The 19,465-nt window shown below is 47.2% G+C and overlaps 5 protein-coding genes across 5 annotated transcripts; 4 read left to right on the forward strand and 1 right to left on the reverse strand.

The window, feature by feature from the left end:
- Positions 1–487: 487 nt before the first annotated feature.
- Positions 488–3,169, reverse strand: GGS22DRAFT_142538 (WD40 repeat-like protein). The gene is made up of 6 exons (XM_047958766.1): positions 2,995–3,169; positions 2,831–2,847; positions 2,558–2,718; positions 1,156–2,376; positions 667–1,098; positions 488–595 (listed from the first exon to the last, which is right to left on the reverse strand). Exons 1-6 carry the CDS (start codon positions 3,039–3,041, stop codon positions 572–574), a joined length of 1,902 nt encoding a protein of 633 aa, XP_047819177.1. The 5' UTR covers positions 3,042–3,169; the 3' UTR covers positions 488–571.
- A 1,699-nt stretch (positions 3,170–4,868) lies between these two features.
- GGS22DRAFT_163472 (DUF1751-domain-containing protein) lies at positions 4,869–6,975 on the forward strand. Its single transcript, XM_047961376.1, has 4 exons — positions 4,869–4,936; positions 4,997–5,567; positions 5,642–6,420; positions 6,472–6,975. Exons 2-3 carry the CDS (start codon positions 5,191–5,193, stop codon positions 6,363–6,365), a joined length of 1,101 nt encoding a protein of 366 aa, XP_047819178.1. The 5' UTR covers positions 4,869–4,936; positions 4,997–5,190; the 3' UTR covers positions 6,366–6,420; positions 6,472–6,975.
- Positions 6,976–12,532: 5,557 nt separating this feature from the next.
- On the forward strand, positions 12,533–15,876 carry GGS22DRAFT_142574 (TPR-like protein). The gene is made up of 8 exons (XM_047958767.1): positions 12,533–12,904; positions 12,963–13,166; positions 13,223–13,305; positions 13,358–13,537; positions 13,590–13,682; positions 13,735–13,891; positions 13,946–14,190; positions 14,246–15,876. Exons 1-8 carry the CDS (start codon positions 12,748–12,750, stop codon positions 15,773–15,775), a joined length of 2,649 nt encoding a protein of 882 aa, XP_047819179.1. The 5' UTR covers positions 12,533–12,747; the 3' UTR covers positions 15,776–15,876.
- A 281-nt stretch (positions 15,877–16,157) lies between these two features.
- GGS22DRAFT_163478 (ribosomal protein L3-domain-containing protein) lies at positions 16,158–18,124 on the forward strand. Its single transcript, XM_047961377.1, has 5 exons — positions 16,158–16,463; positions 16,559–16,715; positions 16,768–17,441; positions 17,495–17,939; positions 18,010–18,124. The coding sequence occupies exons 1-4, from the start codon at positions 16,372–16,374 to the stop codon at positions 17,748–17,750; spliced, it is 1,179 nt and encodes a 392-aa protein (XP_047819180.1). The 5' UTR covers positions 16,158–16,371; the 3' UTR covers positions 17,751–17,939; positions 18,010–18,124.
- A 266-nt stretch (positions 18,125–18,390) lies between these two features.
- Positions 18,391–19,381, forward strand: GGS22DRAFT_142595 (uncharacterized protein). Its single transcript, XM_047958768.1, has 2 exons — positions 18,391–18,907; positions 18,989–19,381. The coding sequence occupies exons 1-2, from the start codon at positions 18,442–18,444 to the stop codon at positions 19,243–19,245; spliced, it is 723 nt and encodes a 240-aa protein (XP_047819181.1). The 5' UTR covers positions 18,391–18,441; the 3' UTR covers positions 19,246–19,381.
- The last annotated feature ends 84 nt before the right edge of the window (positions 19,382–19,465 follow it).

Genomic DNA, 19,465 nt, shown 5'->3' on the forward strand with positions numbered 1-19,465 from the left:
ATAGATAGAATGCTCCATTGGTGTACGCCTTACAATGCTCCGTCCCGATATGCGTTAGTAGTAGGTGTAGGTAGTGTAAGTAACTCGTCTTGACTTTTCGACTGTTCTTAGAAAATGAGTATTTGGTTCTGATATCCTGGTGTACTCGAAACAGATCATCATTCACCGGAAGGTGAATGAAGTTTAGTAACGGTCGCCTAATGTTGATAGCGACCTATTACGCTCATTCGATTTTGTTAATTATAGGCAGCGTCATCGTCCTCGTACCGGTCTCCAAAACTTGCGAGTTTGGAGCTCGTGGTTGTAGTTTAATGTATCTCAAGTATCGAAATCCCAAGACTTCATATGAGTTTTCTGTCGGCAGCTCTCCTGTCGGTGGAATGGCTCTACTGGCGCCTACATAAGCAAACTTCTCCCGTTTCCCGTAAATAGCCTTGGCTATATATACGCTGGCGTGGTTATTCGGGCGTGTTTTGGCAATAGCCGTCGTCATGCAAACCGGAGCCGAGTGGGTTGGGTTCCGTCGGGACTGCATCTATAAAACATCATAAATGCGAGTGGTCTTACGCTATCATCTAAAGTTGATAACGGCGAGCTAATTTTTTTATTAGCTCCAATTCAATTGGACGATCCAAACAGGTATATTGGGCACAAGTGGGAACTTACTCGACTGTTGACCCCATATGCTAACTTGTGGCCTGTTGCATCCCATCCCAAACAATGTTCGTCTTCCTCATCCGATTCAGGATTCATTCGCGGGCTAAACCAGCCAGGATGGGGGGCGCGACTCCAGCTTGCACGCGGAATACTACATTCTCCTACCTTCCAAATTAGAATTCTCTCGCTCGTAGCCCCAGCAATGAATGCGCCATCGGGAGTGAAAGCAAGGGCAACAATAGGCGGTCCCATGGTCATCGAACATTTCGCTTTCCCATCAGTAGCAAGAGCATTCCATATGAAGACGGCTCCATCCTCTCCGCCGGAAGCCAAAAGCCGTTCGTCACCTGAAGGTTGTTGTTGTAACGGTTGCCAGGCTATCGCAGTGACTGCGTCGCAGTGAGCTTTTATCTCACGTCGCCTACCGTTATTATCCCAGATCTAATAACACATCCGTTAGAAATTCATACTGTTTTTTGGGGACGATTCATCACTTACGTCAACATAACCCTTTTCTCCGCAAGTAGCCGCTAAAGAACTCCTCCAGTCAAATTGAACTTGCGTTAAGCTATCTTCCTCGCGAATAGCAAACTTCCTCAACTCCTTAATCTCGCCCTCAGCACATTTTAGAGCCATCAGAACGTCGCCACCGCATAATAAGAACTCGGATTCGCTCGTCCATGCTGCATCCAAAGGTTCACTATGTAGATCATGTTGAGATAGAAAGTAGGAAATCGAGTTTGCTGTCACGGCATGGTAAACAGTTATCAAGGCCCCTCCGTTCTCTGGCGCAATTCCTAGAATGGCAGCGTTATTAGGATTCCAACGTAGCTTAATGACGGGTGGCTCGGCAACCTCGAAACCCTGTAGGTGAGAACCATCAGGAGTCCAGAGGCTGATCCGGGCTTTCGAATCTGAATCAGTGGCTACCGCAATAGCCGATCCATCCCAATTCCAAGCCATAGCCGTGACGGTGGTCTTAGTTTGGGTATCTTCTTCGAGTAGGGAGTGAAAATCATTGAAATTTGGAGCGACGCCATTCACGTGACCATCAGATGCATGATCGGTTGTGGCTACACGCGAAACGTTCCAAATTCGGGCTAGCGCATCGGTTCCAGCAGCCGCCAAGATTGTGGGATCTCGGGGATGCCACTGGCAATGCAGGAGCACAGGCGCGCTTTCGCCATTAATTCCAGCCAATGCCGTGGTTGGTGAAGAAGTTGGTGCATCTTCAAGCCTCTGGACGCCCAAGGGGATGAAAGTAGTCTCGGTAGCCAATTCTTCGACTTTCTCGACCTGTGTGCCCTGTTCGGGTCCATCAGTACGGGGAGTTGGCGTCGGTGCCTGTTCGCCTTCTTGGGGGGATGGGTAAGCATGGTTGTCGTGGTTCTGCCCGTCAAGTTCCATTGGAGTTGTGGCTGCATCCACCCCATTTTCGTACCCATTGCTCAGTCTTGGTCGCTTGGCTGGTGAACCATTGAGAAGCTGCGCCTGCGGTTGCTTGTCAATTTGACGTTTTCGGTTATTTTCTAGTTCACCCCCGGACGTAGCTGCCGTTACTGCCATTTCCGTTACTTGCGTATCATCTTGATCCATCGAATCTGTCTGCTGCTGCTCATCTTCTAGCTGCTGGTGAAGTGGTGGATGTGCGCGCACTGGACCAAATATCCCTAGCTGCATCGCCTCGGCCAGTGCCGCTACTGCGGCGTCACGAGGTACCTGCACAGAAAAGAAATCTGTCAGTGCCCATTTGACCGGATCCCGGGCGAGATTGGAGAAGATCAAATTTCGCCTTCATCGCAACCCGTGTCGGATTCGTGTCTCGCTTGATGCACCTCAAGCAAAAACGCATAGAAGGCATTTTTAAACCAAAAAAATTCGAAAAAAAGAGAGAACTTACTTGCGACTGCGCATGATCACGTTCTAATGAGCTATAGAGTAGACCCTTGTTAATGACATTGACTAGCGCATGGCTTTTTACATGTTGCGCGAAATCTAGCTGTCGGTGAGGTTCCTCGACGTGCCACTCTTTTTGGAATTTGACGGCTGTTTCTCGATAATCTGCAACCTCAGGTTAGTTTGACTGCGGCCTTCAATGTCACCACCACACATCGAAATAGTTAAATAGCTTAAATTGCGTAAGATGACCAGTTATGTTAGCAAGATTACGTACTGCCTTCGATTAAATATCTATAATATTGCGTTAATAACTTAGTAGAAAGCGACAGCATAGAAATAACGGACATATGGAAAGAAGACCAAGAAAAAGGCACAGGCTACGGCTTGGTGGTGGTGAAGAAACCGGGGATACCTAAGCGGAAAAAAATAACAACATACCTCCAAATCAAGAAATTGACTCGGTTAGAGTCAAGATACTCTTTCATTGTTGCAAACAGCAAAGCGACTGGATTTATATGATCTCACAATATGTTTACTCGTCGAATAATGGTGTCAGGATATTGGGATAAGCGACATTTGACGATTTGTTGTGAGGATGGTGAAGGAAAGAAGACAACGAGATTTTGACAGTGAGGCCTTGGAACGATTAAGATGCATGGTCCACGGGTCGGGGCCAAGCTAACTCAACTTCCCTGGTAGATCCACCCATTTTCATCCTAGTACGGAGTACCTGAATACCTCGATACTTCGATGTTCCGGCCTAAAATGTTGCAGATTGCTCACATCTAGAAGTACCTTGTAGTACGTAGATACTCAACTTTGCATGATGAGTGGTACAAAGTTCTTGATGGAGACAGCGACTGCCTTATTTACCTAGGTACTATTAGGTGGATAAGTACATGTAGAAAGGAAGTACTGTACCTAGGTATGTACGGATTCGTCTTCAATATCATTGAGAAAATGAAAATAAAATAACGAAGCCGTCGAAGAGATGATTGTCAAGCCCAGCGTACAATACCAAAATGCATAAAAAAGAAAAAGGTTGCATGGTTCACCTTGTCAAGTCACCCTATCTGCTCGTAAGAACACAATCGTCGACGTGACCAGGTACAGATTTGCAAGTCTAACGGAAATCTCTGAAGGTGTGCAGGGTCCTGCTTCGGGGGCGCCTTTGATTACAGTGTACATAAGTAGGGCTGTTGCTCCGCTGCGGTTTTTTGGTTTTGGCTGGGCTGGGCATCAGTCGACCTTGGTTCCGTATTAAGAACGTATCTCTTATTCAGGTAAAATCATAGTCCTATCAAATTGCATTGACGAATTGCTTTGCTGCAGGCACTTGAACCAAAACTTTGTCCGAATCAGGTTCGGCATCTCAGCCTTTTTGTCTCTCTTTTTGCATCATTAGCATCATTAATACAGTGCCTCGGTATTGTTTAATTTACCGTCCCTTTTCGCCAATGACCCACGCGGCAGGGCGTTTCCTGGCGCTGCAGGTGTTCTGGCGGGTAGGAGGATGAACGGAGAGGCTAGCCTTTATTTTGCTAGGTATCCATTTGGATTTTTTACTAGGGAGACAAGACGGCTGAGCCTATCACTTTAAACAATGGAAACGACAGCGAAACTCCAGACGACTCCACAAAAGATGGTCCAGGGTTCTACCATTTTTATTAATCCGTCATCCTAGCTTGGCTACCTAGTAACTAAGCTTGGCTGGGGTACTCCCGGAATCGACAGGAATCTCAGATCTTCTAGTCATAAAGGAAACGAGAAAAATGGCTATAACCAACACGATAAATAGTTTTATGAAGTGTATTAATATACAGCCTATCCAGACAGTTAATATAGATCTTAAGATTTTAACACCCGAGGTAAGTGGCAAGCATATATTCGCCGTATGAGATGTTTACAGATACATGTAAAATAAGTACCGTAGCGTATGATCTTGAATACATAGTACATCAGGAATAAGGAGTTGGAATTTTAATCTGAGTTCCGTACCGAGCTTAGGCAAGGAAACATCGTCTGGACGATCTTTAAGTCTTTGCCATCCGACTAGCGAATCGTCTAATCTATTTCGGGATTAGTGCATTGAAAATAGTATTGTGCATCCCCTGCAGGAATTTCATGGACCTGCTAGGTAGCAGAGCCCTGGAGGTTCGGGGCTAAACTGCAGGTGGTTCAAGCTGGAGGGCCATGCACACGGACAACCTTTTCGCTCCGTCCGGTAGATTCGGAGGTATTAGGTAGTGCGTGTTATGAAGAGATAAAGTCTGCCAGAAACCCTAGAAAACCCGAGATCTCGTTGGTATGAAGTATAATTTTGGACAATATCGCGTACAGCGTGCTATGTAAATAAGGTTCGGTTATACATGCCGTTGAGGTACTTATGAATGTTAAATAGAAAATATTGGAAGTGTCAAGCTTGGCTAATTAATTGCAGGTGAACATTGTACGACTTGGAAACTGACAGAGTTTGTGCACGGACCACGTTAGGCAACTGCCAGCCTTACTCAATCGTAAGGTGGCCCACCACTGACCACTGGCCACTGATATGTGCGCCTCGACGCGATCTCGAAAAATCGACTTCTTACAAACTCTGCTCGAAACTCAAGTCTCAAATATCTAGCCGCCACAATGCCTCCACGAATAAACATTCCTCCAGTCACTCGCGTGGTGCTTGTGGTTCTGCTTTTGCAGTCCGTACTAAGCGCTGCCGTGCGCTATCGCCAGTGGTCCGCACATTCCGAAATCGTCGTGGAATGGCTTACCCTCATACCACAACTATCGCTATTCTACCCTTGGACCTTCCTGTCTGCTACGCTTGTAGAGAATAACATCTTTACATTGGGAATTGCAGGGCTCACTCTATACCATGGAGGGAAGTATTTGGAGCGAGCCTGGTCTTCAAGAGAATTTGCCAAATTTCTTCTCGTGGCCGCCTTGATCCCGAATACATTGACCTTCCTGGTTCTCGTCACATTATTCACGGTTAGTCGAAATGAGGATTGGACGTAAGTAATATTTTTAAGCTTCGAAATCTCGGTAACGCCATATAGGAGTAGCTAGACTAACACGGTAAATATAGGTTAATGACCATTGCCGGCACGATTCCACTTCAGATTTCCTTTCTAGTCGCTTTCAGCCAACTTGTTCCGGCGCATACCGTCACACTCTTCCGAGGCGTCTTGTCTATGCGCGTACCCCGATTCCCTCTACTCTACGTCGGCCTCGTTGCGGTACTATCTCTGACACCGTTGCTCACGAGCGCATCTCTACTTTTGGCTATATTCGGCCTCCTAGCAAGTTGGACTTACTTGCGCTTCTACAAAACTGTCTTCCCGGATCTCGATTCCTCTCAACCGACCTCTATGCGCGGGGATGCGAGCGAGACATTTGCATTTGCCGAGTTTTTCCCCGGACCCCTTAAACCGTTCGTTGCGGTAATTACCGATCAGATATTCTACTTGCTAGTTGCGATGAGGATATGCACACCTTTCTCCCAGGCCGATATATCTGCTGCGCAAAGCGGTAACTTCATGCAGCGCACTGCCCATGGAGGTGTCAGGGCCGAAGCCGAGAGACGGAGAGCCCTAGCTCTGAAAGTGCTGGACCAGCGGCTACATGCTGCCACTGCAGGAACTAGTAGTACTTCGCGAAACCAATCTCAACCTCCTATCCAGCCTTCTGGCTCGACAATACAGACCCAGCCACAAGCGAATGCCCAGGCTGCGATGACATCACAACCTAACACAGTATTAGGGGAGACTAACTACAACCCCGACCAGGACCATGATAAAGGTGATTCTTGAAGTGATTAGTTTTTGGTGGAAATGTGAAGGATGCCCCTATAATACGGGTTTCGAAGCCTATTGGCCCAGGTCAGAATACGCGTGTATTTCTACAACAGGAGCACTTGCGAGTTCGGAGTTGGAATTAGAAAACCAGGCATCTGGATCTCAGGTCGAGTGGGTGGAGCATTCTTGATTGAACAACCCCGAAGTTTCGGTTGCGCTAGAAATTCACGAGGCGGCCGGATAGTCGTTGGTCCCGGGCTGGTTATTCTACACAGGCCGTGGTGTGAAAGCTACCGTACAAGATTACATGGTTATATTGGTGTGGGGGACGGCGAATGGAACTTGGTGTTTGGTACTTTATGTCAGTTCCTACAATACATATAATATTAGTACTGTTTAGCGTTTGGATAATAAGACATGAGATCATACACCATATCCATATCGTTCATCGCTTGTGTCCCCATTATGTAACCTTGATTTCGATGTTGGATGGCCATTTGCATATATATCCTTCTTGTTGAACTAAATACCTACCTTGGTTCTAGGTTATTTACTTTGAAAAGTAGGCGTTGGAAGTATATATATATATATCATTGAACAGTAGTAGTTTATACTTGAGCAATCTGACCAAAATGTAGTTAGGATGGGATAGCACTTCGAATATTTACCTGCATATTGCCCGGATCCTTATTGCCTTATGTTATATATGTACGTACTTAAGCAACTGCTTGATATGATGTATGTTTTATTAAATTATAAATCATTAAGACTGGTATATCAGAATCTGTTCTGAAGCCACCACATGCCCGTCACACCTGTAAGTTCTACAATCGCATGTATGTAGCCCCTTTTAGTCCTCCTGAGCGGATGAGATGAGACTAGCAGACTAGGCCGACGCCAACTCAGAATGTGGCGTCAAAGTGCGGCTTGAGATCCACCTGGGCAGTTTGGGGGCAGCTGTCATATCTTTGAAGAGCCCCAGTGGTCGGGTAGCACTTAAGTGGCTTAGGCTGTACGTCAGTCGGTTTGGGGAAAAACCTCAAACAGGCACAGATTGTCTCTCATCGTACAGAATACTTAGGTACCTAGGTAATCAGTTTGTTCCACTGCATCTGAGTACAACCGGATCGGCTGAGCACATGTGTACACGTATCTCTCGAGGTAGTTTAAGTTCCACGGCTCCTATCCCCGATGCGCTGAGACATCAGCCATTCAGGTCCATTACATGTGACCCTTTGACGAGTGCACGAATCGGCAAATCTCATTAGGATGCCTTTCGGGAGCATCTTGGCAACCGAGAGTAACAACTTTACGAACGTTCTGAAAATGCTGATGCTCTTGCTAATGCTTACCGCTTGACGCTAGGTTCTAAGGCTTGTCATTCAGAACGTTTCGATCCGTGCGAACCCCCTGTACATCTAAAATCCTATTCTTCCCATCGTTTAATACCTTCCTTGCGTGCTAAGCAACTAAGCAACTAAGCAACTAGGCTGCCTTTAGGTAGGTCATATTCAATAGTAACTCAGCTGGTTGTCTGTTCTCCTCGTGGCACTTGGAACAGCCTTCTCTGCCGGTCATCTCGCCCTACCGACCAATGGATTTACTAAAATAAGACGGGTTTGTTTCAACCTTCATCCCCCCCTTTCTGAACAAGCGAATGCTACAAACGAACATTTGACATCCATATCCGTCTATTCCTGACTATTGATGGATGGAGATGCCAATATCACCTGTGCTTACTGACCGGTCGGTCGGTGAATGTTGCCCTACGAAATGTTGGTTGGTTAAAGCTTCAGCATCTACACTACTAGTTACCGTACCGGGTCTGCGGGAATACAAGCGCCAAAGGCGGCAGAATATCCCCAAGGCTAGTCGGTATTTACTCGTAGAAAAAAAACAGGTTAACGCTTTGTTATATCTCATCTTCTCGACTACCTAGTAACTTTAGTAGATGCCAAGGTTATTTAGTAGTGAAGCTATCGTGGTTAAACATTGGAGATGCCTAAATACCGCAATAGGTGATATAGTTCATTGTGACTTTGTTATTCGCCTACCTAATACACTGAACTATCCCGAAATAAACGACTGTGCCGTTGATTTGCAGGCGATGATGATGAAAGAAAAAAAAAGAGGCGGCGCTTGCAAGCATGGACACATGGGCTAGGTAACCTACCGAGTCTACCTACCTGGTACGTAACTTACATCCGGAGGTGTGTGCCTTAGGTATGTACATCTGTAGGTGCGGTATGAGGCGATACGGGAACAGTACGTACCTGTTACGTTCTACCACCTAATCAGCTAATGTAAAGCACACCCTCATCATCATTCCTAGACCGCCGGGGTCCCGATGCAGGAAGCCAGGACGGCTAGCCAGGGTCGACCGCAGACCTCCACTCACACGGGTGGTAGGCTGGTAGGGTGATCTGGCTGTCTGTCCTAGAGGTGTGGGACTAGGTATAGCCACGTACCAACGGCTGCAGATGCGCGAGATGCAGCACACATACTACGGACCCGTACCTTTGTACATGTCACCCAAATCGCCCAAATCTGGCTCAGCTAATAATAAAGGGTTGGATTGAGGTCGCATAATATGCATATATGGGCATATATATGGGCAACGGGCAATGGGCGATGGGTGATGGGCAATAGGAAAAAGTCATAAAAGTTACAAAGTCACAAAAGTCACAAAGGTCACACCGGCTATGAAGCCCCCTCCCTAATATTGTATTGCCCTTTCCCTTTTACTATGTAAGTACCTCGGTACCCTTCTACCCTTCCAAGTTCCTATCCATCTTACCTTCCATCTATCCATCTATCCATCTGCCCCGTCGACGCCTACTTTTTAATATGTAACTAACCTACCCATCTACCCATCTCGCAACCATGTTCGTTCAGATGTTGCAGACTTGCAGACTTGCAGTCTTCTTGCATTCTTCTTGCAGTTATTCTCCGTCCACCCCCCTCCCCTTTAATAGATCCCAGCATCCATTCATGGCTTAGTTATGCCGGGCAATCACATAAACATGCGACCTGCGATGCGTGCAGCTTGCGGGAGAAAGCTCCCCTTCAACTGCCTGGCGATGACGATCACACATTACTGATCAGCCAACCGGCCATCTTCCAAATGATGAATCAATCTAAGTAGATTATCGAAAGCGACACGCTGACATCCCGACAAGACGAACCCTATGAATGATACTTTGAAGGGTCCCTTAGTAACCCCACCTCCGCGAGATGAGGGTCTAGAAGTAGTGACGGTAGCCATGGGTAGTATCATGTATGTATGTATGTGTGCATGTACTTTGTATGTATGATTGTTGGTCTTGAAACATCATCTCGATGGGATTGACTTTGAGTTACAGTACATACATAAATACCTTGCTCTTCTACAGATGTACCTAGAAGAGATTCAAGCCCTGGAAGCGGGATCAGCGAAAAGTCGACAAGGAAAAGCGCCGAGGTGATGAAACCATTAAAGTAATTTACTAAGCTTGTTGTAGGATTCTCTACACACTACGCAGACGGGCACTAGGTATTACTTCCCAGCTGCGTAATAATAAGCCCCAAATAGTTTAAGGCCATCATGAGATTCCAGCCCCTTCTTATTATGACACGTGGGCTTCCTCGAATCGTCTTAGCGCTAGACGTCAAACTACTTCAATAGGAATGATCACGCAAAGTATTAACTTTATTATCTATTCCTATTATTTTTATTTCTTATTCGTTTCCCCGTCCCTTCCCCCTTCCCCCCTCCCCCCAAATCTAAAAGAAAAAAATTGGTGCCACATCGTCGGTGTTTCTTCACCCTCGATCTTCGGGAGATGACGAGATTGGTCGCTTGGCTATTTCCACCACAATTTCCTTGCTGACACAATCAAGCAAACCCACAATAGCCTCATATCTTTTGTCGTTTAGTTTTCTCCTTCTTCCCTTGATCCTATCCGTGTTACCATTTATTATTATTTCAACTGGTTAATCCCATCAGAAATTTCCCGGCATGGTTTGTTAAGTTATGACTACAGTATACATACCCGTTCCTTCAAGCAACGGGATGATCTGGACAAGCTTCTGCATGATTTGCAGGCACGAAAACTCGGCTGCGGCAACTTACCTGATACGACGACCCACCACCTCAACTTGGTCAGCATCGTCATCAACCACATATTACCCGACGGCGACATTTAAGATGCCAAACACCCATCAATTTCACCCTCCATAACTTTTTTGTCTCTTATTTCTTTTTATTTAACTTATGTTCGCATGATGAAGAACATTTAACATTTCGATGACCACGATAAATATGATATATAGCGACAACATACGGGTGAGTGCGTTGTTGCCCCTTGCCCTGTATGTTTGACAAGTGTCAGTCGGGACTTTTAAACTTGCTGAAAAAACCGGCCTTAACTATGTTGGGCAATTTATTCCTGTGCGTCAAGACTCATGATGAGAATTGATTTGGTAGGCTCGCATCGTTTGGTTGGTTTGATGAGGGTAAATACTCCGACATAACGAGAGATAAGCGTTCCTAGAAATTTACCTAAATTGTTCAAGTTGTTCCAAGGTTCTCTTTGAGTTCCTTCATCCATGGACGTACCTACGTACCTACCCAGTATGCTACGTACTATGCATAGTACGTATTGCCCTAGCACCTAAGCTTGCCTAGCGCAATGAGGGATTGATGGTGTGGGGCCTGTGGCTGTTCCACACGCCCCTTCCAAGCAACCCTAAGCAACCCTCTTTTGGGGCCAAGCGGCAAGGTAAGAGCGAATCCGTCCGAGCCGCCACGACCGGTGATTGACCCAAATTTGTACGTGTTTCGGAACTTTGGCCGCCTCTCGGTCAAAGTCTTGAGGAAGTCACTAGTCTGTACCTTCCCTTATTCCTTGCAGGAACTACCTATTAACAGCACTTAAGCAGTTGTTGTCCTCAACCCCCGGTTTTAAAACTTACAACATACGCATCCATATATCTGGAGCAAAATGCCACAAGAAAGTTAATTATTTAAAGCTCGAGCTAAACCCTAGCTGATTACCCGTCTTTGTAGAGTTTGCGGGAAACGATAGAACATTGAATGGTGACGCAGCCCTAGAAACAACCTTGAGCCAAACACAAGGAAGGCAACACACTGTCCTCCTCCTCCTCCTCCTCCTCCTCCGATAACTACTAGTGTTCCTATTAAACATATTCTTACCAACTTAACAGACTACTTCACGTTCTTAGCATCGAACTTTGAAATTTTATATTTTTCTCTTCTTCTTTTAGGCATTCGTTGGTCTGCGGATAATGTGAAAGGGGGGGCGATCCGGCTTAACCTACCTGTTTACGCACATACCTAAGCGGCTAAGCCTACATGGATGCCACGATAGATCGATAAATACAATATTGGTCATCATATAATGTCATATAACTATCGTCTGATATGTCGTGGAGATTTTGATGAAGCTGTCGTGATGTGACCAATGCATACCGTAGCACGTAGCTAAAGAAAATGAAGCACGGATCTAACCAAGTTGCGCTAGTACGTACTATGCAATATGGACAGTATGGGGAACCTATTTTCTATTCATCATAGCTTAGCCAAGAGAAAAAAAAACAGAGGCTGCCCCATATTATCTGCACGTCTAAAAAGTCTCACTTACATGTGTACATGTCGACGTACCTAGGTACATCCAAATACGCCGTGGGTACCTGTGTCTTGGCTCCTTCCGGGTCCAGGAACTCATGCCCCACAGTATACTCCCATGCTTCTTCTCTCAGCTACCCTTACCCACGAAGCATTGGAAGGGGAAATCCTCCTTGGACCGTTTCCCAACTCTTCTTCTCCTTCCCGTCCAGCCTCTCCACCGCTTATTCTCCCCTCCCCCTACCAAGTATTAGGTCGTCAAGAAGACATTGAGCCTCAAGTTTGTCTCTCACACTTCGCCTCCAACATAAACTTCAATCTTTTCGCCTCCCGACGTTAATCCAGTGTTGTTCGGTCTCATCCGAGGTAGATTTGATATTGCTTGGTACTTAGCTGCGGCGAGTAATAGGCGCTCCCGCCCGACGCAGGTTATCGTCCATAATCTACGAAAGCTGCGACCGTTAAAACTTACCTACAACAACCGCAATCTACAGAACTTACAACCACGAGAGTTTCGCGCCACCGCGCCATTTATAAGATCTATTATCTATTCTTTCAATTTACAAATACGTCCTTTCTTACCCTATCTTTTCGGTTTATTTTATTTATATGAACTACTTCTTCACATAATTTTCCTGCGCGACCAAGTTTCGCGCTACAAGGCTCTGTCTTCATTTTCATCCTTTGTCTTGTATCGAACTGAATTTGGTATAAGTCTTAAAGAGCCTGGTCGAGGCTGATCTAGACCATATACCCCTAAATTCATTAGCTATGGCAAACCATCATCCTTCACCTCAGATGGCGATGCAAATGCAGCATCACGGTCCGCCCGTGCCTCCTCCCCCTCCCCCTGGCCCAGCTCAAGGCGCTCAATGGGCACCTTCGCGCCATATCGTAGCGGTTAATGAAGCCCTATGGATGCAGATTGGTAAGTGAATTCTAGAGTCCCGATCGCGTGATGCAGCCAATTAATAACCTTTGCGCAGGAAGTTTCTCTGAACTTCTTGGCAACCTGGACGATGCCATGATCGCATACGAGCACGCGTTAGCCGCGAATCCTAACTCGATTCCTGCAATGAACGCCATTAGTCTGATTCTTCGGACTAGAGAGGATTTCCATAAGGCGGTTGAATATCTGCAGGCTATACTAAAGATAGATGGCAATAACGGAGAGGTTTGGGGTAGCTTAGGTATGTCCGGATTGAGCATGCTCCAAACCAATTTGCAGAACTAATCAATCTTTCAGGTCACTGCTATCTCATGATGGATGACTTGCAACAAGCATATGCTGCCTATCAATCTGCCCTGGTTAACTTACCAAACCCCAAGGTAAGAGCTGCGTGTGATTTCTCTTACCATGCATTCAACTAACATATAGCAGGAACCTAAGCTATGGTATGGTATAGGTATTCTATACGACCGATACGGGTCACTTGACCATGCCGAAGAAGCATTTTCGCAGGTTATGCAGATGCAACCCGATTTTGAGAAGGCCAACGAAATTTACTTCAGACTGGGCATTATATACAAGCAGCAGTCAAAGTATGGCCCAAGCTTAGAGGTATGGTCCCTTAGTAAATGTGCGACTGCTTGACAATTCTGACATATAGTAGTGCTTCAAATATATCGTAAATTCTCCTCCTCCACCTTTGACTGAGGAAGATATCTGGTTCCAGATTGGGCACGTACATGAACAGCAAAAAGACGTAAGTGAAATTTACACACTCTTACTCAAATATTCAACTAACTCTTCTGCAGTACGATAGCGCTAAGGCTGCTTATATGCGAGTTCTTGAACGTGACCCGAATCATGCAAAGGTTTTGCAACAGCTTGGGTGGCTTCATCACCAGCAAAGTAGCAGTTTTCAGACGCAGGAGCGTGCAATCGAGTATCTAGAAAAATCTGTCGCCGCAGGTAGGTTATCCTCAACAAAATCTCGAAGATATGCGCGTTCCTAACACGTGGCAGACAATAATGATGCCCAAAGCTGGTATCTCCTTGGTCGATGTTACATGTCACAGCAGAAATATCCCAAGGCATATGAGGCATACCAGCAAGCAGTGTACCGTGATGGGCGGAACCCGACATTTTGGTGTTCCATTGGTGTGCTCTACTACCAGATCAACCAGTATAGGGATGCTTTAGATGCATACTCCCGAGCGATACGCTTGAACCCGTACATATCTGAAGTTTGGTATGACTTAGGTACATTGGTAAGTTTGGTTTGCTGCTCCCACAAAGTGTGACATCACTGACGAATCGTTCTAGTATGAGTCCTGCAACAACCAGGTCGCCGACGCTCTGGACGCGTATCAGAGAGCGGCTGAATTGGATCCTGCCAACCCGCACATAAAAGCTAGACTTCAATTGCTGAGGGCTGGCCAGGCGTCGGGAAATCTCCCGCAAGCTGTACCCACCGACGTTCATCCCCAATCTTACGGAGCTCAAGGGCCGCAGGCTCCGTCTTGGACCGGCTCAGCAGCGCCCTTAGCGCAATCCGGTCCCGGAGGTCCTCATAGACCACCTCCCGGTCCTGCTGCGGCCAACGGCTGGGGTCAAAGAACAAGCGACATCAACCCACCTCAGCCGCCCAATCCCTACGACCAGCGGGAGCCCTTTCGTGGGCCGGCACCTCCACTCCCACGCCAGCCCAGCCCTCGACAGGAGATGAGACAATACGGCGAATCGAATCGCCCGGTCCCAGCACCGATTCGTAGAGGCCCTTCCCCCGGCCCGCCTGCCCAATACGCCCCTCCTCTCCCTGGGCCATCACAACAGCCTCCCCCACCCGCCGCACAGGGGCCTGCCAGAGTCAATAACCCTAATTATACGCCAGCGCCTGCCTCAAACATGGGTCCCGCGAATGGCCCGCCTAACGGCGCCCCGCCACCTCATTCTCTAATGCCTTACCGTAATGGCTCCCCCCGCTCGGAGCCACGGCCAATCCACGATAACCGTATGCCTTCTCCCAAGTCGGCTTACCCTCAGCACCAGCCTCCGTTCCCTCACCACCCGGAACCAGGAATGCCTAGCATGGAACCGGGTCCTCCTCACCCAAAAGGAGCTCTTGGAGCTATTGGCCCTGATTTGCACAGAGACCATGATCGACCGTCATCGGTGGCATCCAAAAGGATGCGAGAGTGGGAAGACGAACCTGCCATCAAGAAACCGGCTAATGATGAGAACCGGGCCCGAATGGAAGATATTCGTCATCGACGACCATCAACACCTCCGCGTGACCCTCGTGACCCCCGTGATCCTCGTGATCCTCGTGATCCTTATCGTCGTTCCCCCGACGCCCATCGCTTTGAGGAGCAAAGACGCATGGAGGAACAGCGACGCGTCGATGATCAGAGGCGCGAAGAAATGCGGCGTGCTGAAGAGCAGCGACACGAGAGCTATCATCCTTCGGATGCTGCTCATCACCCGCCGGCGCATTCGATGCCAAACCATCTACCCCCAATGCAGCAGGCTCCTCCTCCTATGCAAGGGCTACTTCATGATGGCCCTCAGCCGAGCCCAGCCCCAAAGGACTACCCTCCACCCGACGAGCGGCAGAGGCTTGAGCACCCCGCTGCTCCTGCGCCGCCACAGATAAGTGAACCGGAACGCGCTGCTAGAAAGATGGATGTTGACGATGATTATGATGACAGTGGGGAGGAGGAAAAGAAGGTTACTGTTAACGGTGCTACGTCGGGGCCTAGTTCGACTTCAGGGGACTTGAAGAACACGACGCCTACAAGTGCTAGCATCAATGGGATAATGGGACCTACTCCGAAGGCAGAGGGAAACGCTTGAGACGTGGTTTTATCAACGAATGCTGAATGTCAATACATACCCCCTTTCATTATTACTCAGGATTGTTTCAATGCTATGTATATCAATTCTTAAGTTGGCGAGCTGCCCCCTGTTAGATACTGGCAAGGCGACACCAAAGTCTGTCTATCATTTCGAACTTTTTACTTGAATTATTACTAAGGATCGAATATGCATTCTACTCCTAATTTAAACATGGACGATCTATTATGATGTATACTCGTAGACCGTAGACTGTAAGCTTAATATTTTGTCTAAATATTCTGCAACCGCGCTCGCACGTGATTCTGTGCAAGTATTAATTAATTTATACTGGAAGGTCCAAGCGGTCTTTCTTCATTGTGTCCGTAAAACAGCTTTTAGTCACGTGACAAATTATTTAGGGTTCTTCAATGTGGGGTTCCCTCCCACATTCGGTTATTTGCCGGAATTCTCATAACCCACAGGTTCTTTCCTGCACTACCAGGAAGAAAAAAAAATCGAGCTTCTCCAAACTCGAACATTTTCCTTAATATTCATTCCTCATCCCTAGGACTATCCGATTGACATTTTCCTTCAACATCAAGGAATCAATCGAAATGTCTCACCGTAAGTTCGAGGCTCCTCGCCACGGCTCTCTTGCCTTCTTGCCGCGAAAGCGTGCCGCCCGTCATCGCGGAAAGGTCAAGTCGTAAGTAAAATCATTCTCTTTTGGTTGTAAAATCGCACAACTGCAAAACGCCCGCACTTTAAAATACAGTACTGATTCACAATTGTCGCATTTAGCTTCCCCAAGGATGACCCCAAGAAACCTGTCCACCTCACTGCCGCCATGGGCTACAAGGCTGGTATGACTACCATCGTCCGCGACCTCGACCGACCGGGCGCAAAGTCGCATAAGAAGGAAGTTGTTGAGGCAGTCTCAATTATTGATACTCCACCTGTACGAGCAACGCAGCCCGCTTGGCTATGTGCCTATGGCTAACATCTTATAGATGATCGTTGTTGGTCTTGTGGGCTACATCGAGACACCCCGTGGTCTCCGATCTCTCACCACCGTCTGGGCCGAGCACTTGAGTGACGAAGTCAAGCGCCGATTCTACAAGAACTGGTACAAGAGCAAGAAGAAGGCTTTCACCAAGTACGCCAAGCAGCACTCGGAGAGCAGCGGTGCCTCCATCACCCGCGAACTCGAGCGTATCAAGAAGTACTGCACCGTTGTCCGTGTTCTCGCCCACACGCAGATCCGAAAGACTCCCCTTAAGCAGAAGAAGGCCCACCTTATGGAGATCCAGATCAACGGTGGCTCCGTCCCCGACAAGGTCGAATTCGGCCACGGTCTCTTCGAGAAGCCCGTCAGCATCGACACCGTCTTCGAGCAGGATGAGATGATCGATGTCATCGCTGTCACCAAGGGTCACGGCTTCAACGGTGTCACTGCCCGATGGGGTACTAAGAAGCTGCCGCGTAAGACCCACAAGGGTCTCCGTAAGGTTGCTTGTATCGGTGCCTGGCATCCGTCCCACGTCCAGTGGACCGTTGCCCGTGCCGGTCAGCAAGGTTACCACCACCGTACTTCGGTCAACCACAAGGTTTACCGTATCGGAAAGGGCGACAACGAGGCCAACGCCTCTACTGAGCAGGACGTCACCAAGAAGACCATTACTCCGTAAGTTATGCCCTGTTTCATACATGTGTGCCTTGTACTAACATTGGTTTTAGTCTGGGTGGATTCGTCCGATATGGTGAGGTCAACAACGACTTCGTCATGGTCAAGGGTTCCATTCCCGGTGTTAAGAAGCGTGTCATGACGCTGCGTAAGTCGATGTTCACGCACACCTCCAGAAAGGCATTGGAGAAGGTGGAGCTGAAGTGGATCGACACGTCTTCCGAGTTTGGTCACGGTGCCTTCCAGACCCCTGCCGAGAAGAAGCAATTCCAAGGTACACTCAAGAAGGACCTCGTCCAAAGCTCGTAGAGAGCTACACGTCTCCTTGTATCTTGTCTTTGCTGCATCGGTGTTCCTGGTTCCCTTTTCGGCTATCGCGATGGGAATGGTCTAGGGTTGGCATTTGAGACAAAAAGAGGTTAATGAACAAATGCATGAAACAAAAGTTATATGATCTGTCCGTATGTGTGATGTGAATCGTATCGTATCCTATCGTATCCTATTAGGCTTTTAGTTGATTTATGACAAGTCTACTAACCATACACCCACTCCTCTTTCACTTTACTTACAATAAACGTAGGTATACATCGATTCCAACGGGTATATTTGATGTACCTGATCAAGAAATCGTAGATGAAACAACACCATGTATGGGTTCAACAACATGCCTACATGAATGTGGATGTATAAGACATAACATGATAAGATTTAACTAGTTAATATCTATGTAGCAACTCTACGTAAGGAAGTAGCTCCCACATCGTGAGATTCTGGATTCTGGATTGATTACAGTTTCCTAAGCCGAGACGCAGTATGAATCGGAATGGAGATAATATGCATGAATCGGGAAGATTGTTATAAGACATATTTCACGAAAGCTATGATGTAATTAGCGATAAAAAATATCATTATATCATTATCTGCCCACTAGGTAGCACAAGCTTGCCTTGAATGGTGCAATAGACAACAATTTTCAGCCCAATGGGATCTATCTGAATCAATGACATCTCATTTACTTTCCAAACGCAGTGTGATTCCTAGATCGTTTCGTCAATCTATTATTCTACCAGTTCTGACTACTCCGGCCTCATACCGTACCAAGGTCCCAGATCGAAGAGATCAACTTCATGATATAGCCTATTTCAACTCACCAAGGCTACGAAGTCGATATATTCGTTACATCTTGGACTGTACACAAAACTTCACTACGACTAGGACAGTTAATATGGCGTCGGACGCAGATTACATGGCCTTTTTAGACAAGGCGAACGAGGATCCAAGCAAAGGATATCCAAAAGCGCAAAGTTCTAGCAAACAGGACTTCAAAGCGACCGATGACGGTGCGCAAATCCCAGCAGCTATCCAGGAAGCAACGAAGGATAGTTTCTATGTGAGCGACGCGGACGAGCCGTTTGTTCCGGTTTACTTGGCCTGGAACGAGGGCGGCAAAGGTTTGCCAGACGAAGGTAAGTTGCGACAGATACTGGGCAATTCGCTAATTTCTTTTCACAATGGGCGGCTATTTAGAGCTAATTATGTATCTACAGAGGAATTCGCGACTTTGATACATCATCCCGAGCCAGCGAATGCGCAAATTGAGATACTGGATCCGGCGGACTGGGATACTCAGGGACAATACAAAGCTATTCTAGACGCGGTGCAAAAGGCAGGCAAGGGCAACGATATCAGAGTATACCGGGTCTCGAAGGGAGGCGTTAAAGTCGAATACTGGGTCGTTACTACGGAGGGCAAAGGGGCAAGCGCTAAGCTTGTCGGTGCTAAGGCGCTGGCGGTTGAGAGTTGAATCTTCGAGACGTGATTCAGCTGAGATATATTTGAGAAAGAAGTAAAATTGTATAAGAAAATGGAGAAGGGCAGATTCCGTTTAATTTGAATTCATATCATATGTATTTGAATAAGAGGTACTGAGTACCCCGCGATGACTGATTTCTATGGCACGATGTGGGGTTAAGCAAGTGCTGTATTGTACCTCCCCTTGCAGGATGCCCCGCCTCCGTCTTCGG

This window comes from Annulohypoxylon maeteangense, assembly GCF_022496945.1.
Source record: "Annulohypoxylon maeteangense strain CBS 123835 unplaced genomic scaffold GGS22scaffold_8, whole genome shotgun sequence".
In the NCBI taxonomy this organism is placed as follows: Eukaryota; Fungi; Ascomycota; class Sordariomycetes; order Xylariales; family Hypoxylaceae; genus Annulohypoxylon; species Annulohypoxylon maeteangense.

Bases quoted from the DNA above. Each gene is read 5' to 3' on its own strand.
- GGS22DRAFT_142538 (XM_047958766.1), bottom strand. From the start codon at position 3,041: ATGAAAGAGTATCTTGACTCTAACCGAGTCAATTTCTTGATTTGGAG. The intron at 2,377-2,557 runs GTAAGTTCTCTC...TTTTCTGTGCAG, and splicing joins GTGATCATGCGCAGTCGCAA to GTACCTCGTGACGCCGCAGT. The intron at 1,099-1,155 runs GTAAGTGATGAA...ATGTGTTATTAG, and splicing joins GAGAAAAGGGTTATGTTGAC to ATCTGGGATAATAACGGTAG.
- GGS22DRAFT_163472 (XM_047961376.1), top strand. From the start codon at position 5,191: ATGCCTCCACGAATAAACATTCCTCCAGTCACTCGCGTGGTGCTTGTG. The intron at 5,568-5,641 runs GTAAGTAATATT...CGGTAAATATAG, and splicing joins AGTCGAAATGAGGATTGGAC to GTTAATGACCATTGCCGGCA.
- GGS22DRAFT_142574 (XM_047958767.1), top strand. From the start codon at position 12,748: ATGGCAAACCATCATCCTTCACCTCAGATGGCGATGCAAATGCAGCAT. The intron at 13,306-13,357 runs GTAAGAGCTGCG...AACATATAGCAG, and splicing joins TTAACTTACCAAACCCCAAG to GAACCTAAGCTATGGTATGG. The intron at 13,538-13,589 runs GTATGGTCCCTT...GACATATAGTAG, and splicing joins AGTATGGCCCAAGCTTAGAG to TGCTTCAAATATATCGTAAA.
- GGS22DRAFT_163478 (XM_047961377.1), top strand. From the start codon at position 16,372: ATGTCTCACCGTAAGTTCGAGGCTCCTCGCCACGGCTCTCTTGCCTTC. The intron at 16,464-16,558 runs GTAAGTAAAATC...TGTCGCATTTAG, and splicing joins CATCGCGGAAAGGTCAAGTC to CTTCCCCAAGGATGACCCCA. The intron at 17,442-17,494 runs GTAAGTTATGCC...CATTGGTTTTAG, and splicing joins ACCAAGAAGACCATTACTCC to TCTGGGTGGATTCGTCCGAT.
- GGS22DRAFT_142595 (XM_047958768.1), top strand. From the start codon at position 18,442: ATGACATCTCATTTACTTTCCAAACGCAGTGTGATTCCTAGATCGTTT. The intron at 18,908-18,988 runs GTAAGTTGCGAC...ATGTATCTACAG, and splicing joins CAAAGGTTTGCCAGACGAAG to AGGAATTCGCGACTTTGATA.